The following is a 6,466-nucleotide window of genomic DNA, read 5'->3' as shown; positions in this document are numbered from 1 at the left end:
CAAGGCCCTCTGCCTTCTGAAAAACGTACACAAACGGCTACAAGATGGATATAAACATAGGTTATCAATATCGGCCCAGTCTTACTTATAGAGGCTTTTTTTTTTTTTGACATTTTTCATGTTTTGTTGCTTCACAACATTGAATGAAAATGGATTGTTTGAGAGTTTTCACTGTTTCATTTACAGAACATGCCTACAACTTTGAAGTTGTTTTTTTTTTTTATTGTGAAGCAAACAACAAATAGGACAAAATATCAGAAAACTTTAGGGTGCATAACTGTTCAACCTCCTTGAAGTCAGTACTTTGTAGAACCACCTGTTGTGTCAGTAACAGCTGCAAGTGCCTTCAGATAAGTCTCTATGAGCTAGCCACATCTTGCCGCTGGGATTTTGCCAATTCGTCAAGGCAAAACTTCTCCAGCTTCTTCATGTTGGATGATTTTCACATTTGTATAGCAATATTCAAGTCTACTACAGATTCTCAATTTGATAGAGGTCTGGACTTTCACTTGGCCATTCAAACACATTTAAATGTTTCCCCTTAAACCACTCGAGTGTGCTTTAGCAGCACGTGAACCTCGTCTCAGTCTCAAACCACAGGGAGACTGATACAAGTTTTACTCAAGAATATCCCTGTATTTAGCACCATCCTTCTTTCCCTTTGTCCACATGCCTTATGGCAAACTCACAACTTGCCCTCTTATTTTTAACACTAATTGCTTTTTTCTGGCCTTTCTTCCATAAAGCCCAGCTCAAATACTCCAGTGTCTGTTGTGGAGCTCTACAACTCCTTCAGGGTTACCCTTGGTTTCTGTGTTGCCACTCTGATTAATGCCCTCCTTGCCCCCAGTCTGTGAGGTTTGGTGGGAAATCATGTGACACTTTTGTCACTCGTTTTACCAATGCTGTGACTTTTGAAGGTAATTGGTTGCACCGGAACGTTTTTAGGGGCTTCATAGCAAAGGGAGAAGAAACATGTACATATGTCAATTTTCAGTTTTTTCTTTTTTTATTATCCTTTCTTTTTCTTTTTATCATTTCACTAAACCGACTATTTTGTTTAGATCCATCACATATGTCCATCACATAGGCTGAAATGTAAAAAAGGTAAAAAGCCAAGGGGGTGAATACTTTTGCAAGGCACTGTATGGGACCGTTACCAATTCTGGATCAAAAATTACAGACATCGGATGGTACCAATGTTTATGCAAATATATATCGTGTATTCCAATGGATGAACTATTGATTATTTTCACATTAAAAGCTTACAAGAAACCATGTCTCATTGCATTGGAAAGATGAAAAAGAATAAAGGTTATTTTAAACCCTGATACAGAACTGTGTGAAGCTGGTGCAAATCTTTGCTTTTCAAGCATCTTCACTTTTCCAGTGATGCATCTTGTGATTCCAATAACAAAAAACAAAGTATTGAATTTTCAAGAAACTGTGACATTACCACTGTTTTGTCAGGCTCGCATATTTCAAAATGGAAGCAATGACTGAGGAACACATTTCTCATTTCACATGTTTGTATTTCTGTTTTTATTAAAGGTAATTACAATTTCATTTTTTTAAATCTGGAACTATAATACATCAACAGGAGAAATAACCTCTGAAACTGTAACTGTATAATGCATGAATATATGTTTGGCATATTATTTTATATGCCTCTGAGGTGTATTGGTGATGAGGTTTCACTGAGTAAACTTTTTATTTTCCAGTCAAACACACAGTTTTGAACCATTGCTGTCTCATAAACTTTTATAAACGGGTTTAGTAACTTCATGTAAATATTTAAACAGTAGCTGTCAGAAATTAGTCACATTTTTGTTCATAGATATCTTAGGACAATCCTGTTCTTGAGAGCCAGTCATCTAAGCAGCATACCTTTGCTACAGATGTTTGGAAATGTGAGTTTTACTGGTGATGCACTTTCTTTGGCTACTGGAGATAACAGTCAACAGTGCAGCAATGAAACTGCAGGAGGTTGTGTCATAGTTACTCTGTAAGAATTAGTTATGTTGCAAACAAACAGCGAGTGATAAACCTGTCATATTTGACGGCACAAACACTTTTCGATCTTGATCACCTTCTGTTTACCCGCATTAAACAAAATAACCAATCTTAATAGATTTTTCAGCTGAAAGAGGTTTTCACTGAGTGAAATTAACAAGTTAAATGGCATTAAATAAGGAATATAGAGCAGGAATTACATTAGACTGAAATACTTATAGCTTATAGAACATAAACACACCCAACTTCACATAATCTAGGCTGAATTAAGAGTCATTGTCACAACACCAATTTGTGGCATTTCTTCCTCAATGAAAGGATACTTAATATTTTTGTTTCCCATAATAAGATCCTGACACTTGTATTGTAACCTTCACAAATTAATGTTGCTGAACAGCTGCATTATATTCAAATCCAAATTTAGGGTCCGGTGGCCAACAGCTTGACTCTAAAACTGCTCCACAGTAAAGCTGGACTCAGTTCTGTCAGAGAAAACAGGATAGTCATAGTTAGTTAGAGGTTCGGGGCAGGAGAGAGAAATACTGTAAAGGTGTGAATAAGCTTACATGTCTTGGCCTTTGTGACTCATGTGGTTGTTGTACTCCAAAACAGGAGAAAGGGTCTCCTCTTCTTCCTCAGGAAGCTGCAAAGATTATAATGTTGATTGTTTAGACAATTGAAGGGAAAGATCACCATCTAGTGGTGGAAAAGATGATCTCACCTCCCAGTAAGCCTCATCATTGAAGCAATGGTCATCAGCAGTGTCACCCCAGATAGGAATCTTCAGGATTAACCCTTTAAAAGATTTAATAAATACCTCAGGCACCTTTGATAACAGTGGAGGAGATATCTCGGCTCAATGTGCATTTAACAATGTGTTTTGTACTTATTTCATGAAGAAATTGAAAACATCCAATGACATGTTAGTAAATGTGGCAAAACCTTTGTGTTCTATTCAAAGACTGTTTAAAATCTAACATGTAGGGCACTTTGAAAAAGCATAGCAAAAAAGACAACCTATTTCCCAAAAATGAGCAAAGTGCATCACACTTTTTCAAACTCACCAACAATGGCTCCTCCAATAAGTCCAAATGCGATTGACACACATGTTCCAGCAGCTTGATAGCCTCCCTGCGTTCCCATTGATCTGTCTGCATATTTGCCCTCCTTATCAAATACTTGTATGAGCCTAGGTGGAAAGAAATATAAATATGAATGGCATTAAATAAGGGAAAAAAAAAAATATATATATATATATATTTTTTTTTTCATAAATATTTGTGACTGCTGTTTGTGATTAACTGAATCAGTTGGAAAAAATGTATATGAGTTATGAATGTGTTTGTGTGGCTCACCCTTCTTTACTGTAGACTTCCTCAGTAGCTGTTGCAGCAACAATAGCCCCTATGAAACCACCAAGCATCCCTGGGACTGCATGTAGATTGTGAACACCACATGTGTCCTGGAGTTTAAGAGATCTCTCCAAAAAGGGCTGAAAACAAAATTAAAGTCAGTTCTTTGATTTCAGAAGAGCTTCTTAAATCTGTACTGTGGGTGTTTCTGGTGCATTTGCTTGGTTCGAATGATGAAGATTAAATCATATGTGAAACACTAACATTAGGTAGTGTTTTGCTACGAACACTTTCAGGCACACCAGTGCTTCAATTTGTGGAGATTGAACAAAATACCAACAGAAATGTTAAATATATATTATTTTAAAATAAAAAATCTGTAGCAAATGCGAAACAGATGCTGACAAATCGGTGTAAGCTGTGGTACTAATATAAAAGCGTATGGAAATAGGAAGGGGAAAAAAAAAAAACTCCATTCTTGTTGCTAGTGTTGGTACCGGAAATTAGAAAAATAGCTGTTTAAAACTCCAACAGACAATTTGAGTAATGTATCCAATTATTTGCAGGATGTTTGCTTGTTTTCAATTTTAGTGTTATAGGATTCTGCTTTATTACTGGAAATAAGAAACAATGAGACATGCTTTCAGTGTTTGAAGGATCAGCAAGAAACAATAACCTCACCTTGCTGTGTCTAAAATAACTCATCCCAATAACCAGGTACTTTCATGCTGCCTAACATGTTGCTAACTCCCTGTTTAAAACTCATTCTTTGCTCTTTTTTTAGCTCTCCATCTGCAGGAAGCATAATAAGGAATGCAGGCTTACTGTGACAAACAAATAGCCGAAGGTGGAGATGATGCCCATGAAGAAGCCCACAATGAGCGACCCGTACGGAGAGATCATGAACTCTGCTGCCGTTCCCATTGCCACAGCACCTGCCAGAGAGGCATTCTGGATATGCACCTGTTGGGTAATGGGTGGGGAAGCATGTTATTCATGAATATTATAAGAAATATACCCGATTATCGAGTTTTTTAGGAAATTCTGGCTTTGCATATGTACCATATCCAATTTTCCTCTTTTCTGAAACATGCTGGACATGGCATAAGCAGTGAGAACGGAGGAGGCCAGGGCCAGGTAGGTGTTGATCACTGCTCTGTGCTGCCCGTCGCCGTGGTCCGTGATGGCTGAGTTGAAACTTGGCCAGAACATCCACAGGAACAGTGTACCTGTAATCAAGAACATGTATTTTAAATAAGGGATTGATCTAAAAATCTGCCAGAAAACAGTTCCACTTTTTCAGTTCAAAAGCTTTATTTACCAATCATTGCAAACAGATCTGAGTGGTAGTTTGACCCTTGGAGGCGTTTACTTTGGTGTAAGTTTGGTCGGTAGAGCACCCAGGAGATGGCCAGTCCATAATAACCTCCGAAGCAGTGGATGACCATGGATCCACCAGCATCTTTGCACTGTGAGGTCAGCAACATGTCACCAAGTACAAGGAAAAACTCGCTATGAAGTGAATAAAATCTGGTTTAATTGGTTGATCAGACTCACATGAAGGAAATGTAGGATGATGTGTTCTTCCACAGCAAACAGGGTGACACCAAATAAGGTGACAACCATGAGCTGGACGGGGCTAACTTTACCCAGCAGGGCACCGAAGGCGATCAAAGAGGCAGCGCAGCAGAAGTCTGCATTGATGAGGCTGTTTGGAACAAGGACAGTTCAAGTTCAACTGGAAATATGTCTTTCAAAGAGCATATCACCTGATAAGTTAAAGAATGTGGTTTTGCTTTACGAGTTACACAATATGCTTCCCAGAGATAAGTACTTACTTCTCAACCCCGATGTAGATTTTTCCGGTGGTCAGATCAAGGGAGTGGAACCAGCCCTGCATGAGAAGAGCCCACTGCAGGCCGAAGGAGGCGATCAGGAAGTTAAAGCCCACGCCGCTGTAGCTGTAGCGTTTCAGAAAGGTCATGAGGAAACCAAATCCAACAAAGATCATGACATGGACATCCTGGAAGCCTGTAGGTATAAAAACCAAAGCCAGAGTTTTTATGTGTCACCCTTGGCTGAATTCTAAGTATTTCAGACCAAAAAATCTGTTTCTCAATAGAAAAATGTCTGTACAGATGCAAATCCAATCCAGGTGAAAAAAATTGTATTACTTTATTTCTGGAGGTTTTAATTTCTGATTGTTTTCCGTATGTACAATAATGTTTTCTAGGAATAACTGCTAGAAGACAAGGTTCATTTGGACATTTCATGTTTATCTTCTCTTTGTGATCTCTGACACTTAAAGCAAAAATGAAAATTGAATGAGCTCTTAAGAACAAGTATCCTTTTTGCATCAGTGGAAAAGTACCTAAAACATCCCTGAGGGTGAAACAAAGTACCTGTGAAAGTATATATTTCATTCAGACTGACATCTGTTTCCTCAAACATGCATCACACCTGCATTAAAATCCCTGAAATCTTTTTCAATCTCCATCACACTTACTGGGATATCTGAAGTAGAATTCATTATCAATATCTGTGAGGTTCTCAGCCTTCTTGTGCTCTGCCCAGTGTGCGTCCGATTCCTTGTCATAGCGGATGAAAACCCCAAACAGGATGATCATAGCAATCTGCCAGACAAAGCAGACGGCTGGCAGACTCAAACGTATATTGGTGTTCTTCTGGGGGCCCAGAGACTGCCAACAGTTACCCATGATGAGGTGATGGTGCTGATCTTCTCCTGGTGGTGTTCCTATCAGTCCGCAGTCAGTGTCCCATCTGTGGCTTGCAGTGGCATGTCATCATTTTTATAAACGAACTGTTTTGGGCGTGATCTTTTCCACGACTCAGAAGCAAGGTGTTGACTCTTTGTACCTGATGAGAGCTAAACCACTCCTCACATGATGTTTTTAGACAGGTAATATCACTTCTAGAAAAGGCTACAGGAACTGGAATGAAAGCACTGCACAAACTGAAATTATGCAGGCTAAGCAGGTTATAAAATTAACAATGTCACTTTATGCAGTTTTTCTAAACACTTATTGTTAAAAATGTTGCGCTATTGATATTTAGCAGCTGAAATCTCGCCACTGTTTGCT

At 38.6% G+C, this 6,466-nt stretch overlaps 1 protein-coding gene across 1 annotated transcript; it reads right to left on the bottom strand.

Annotated features, from left to right (window-relative positions):
* Positions 1-1,518: 1,518 nt before the first annotated feature.
* Positions 1,519-6,183, bottom strand: rhcga (Rh family, C glycoprotein a). The gene is made up of 11 exons (XM_047362975.1): positions 5,872-6,183; positions 5,204-5,396; positions 4,923-5,073; positions 4,687-4,834; positions 4,428-4,594; positions 4,191-4,328; positions 3,369-3,505; positions 3,078-3,202; positions 2,735-2,808; positions 2,580-2,656; positions 1,519-2,495 (listed from the first exon to the last, which is right to left on the bottom strand). Exons 1-11 carry the CDS (start codon positions 6,080-6,082, stop codon positions 2,462-2,464), a joined length of 1,455 nt encoding a protein of 484 aa, XP_047218931.1. The 5' UTR covers positions 6,083-6,183; the 3' UTR covers positions 1,519-2,461.
* Positions 6,184-6,466: the final 283 nt, after the last annotated feature.

Source organism: Girardinichthys multiradiatus, chromosome 4 (genome assembly GCF_021462225.1).
Source record: "Girardinichthys multiradiatus isolate DD_20200921_A chromosome 4, DD_fGirMul_XY1, whole genome shotgun sequence".
NCBI lineage: Eukaryota > Metazoa > Chordata > Actinopteri > Cyprinodontiformes > Goodeidae > Girardinichthys > Girardinichthys multiradiatus.
The sequence above is the reverse complement of the archived record's forward strand: the minus strand, read 5'-3'. Positions and strand labels throughout refer to the sequence as shown.

Coding starts and splice junctions, on each gene's coding strand:
- rhcga (XM_047362975.1), bottom strand. CDS start 6,082: ATGGGTAACTGTTGGCAGTCTCTGGGCCCCCAGAAGAACACCAATATA. Junction 4,329..4,427: donor AAAGAGGAAAATTGGATATG/GTACATATGCAA, acceptor ATTACCCAACAG/GTGCATATCCAGAATGCCTC. Junction 2,496..2,579: donor AGTCACAAAGGCCAAGACAT/GTAAGCTTATTC, acceptor TTTCTCTGACAG/AACTGAGTCCAGCTTTACTG.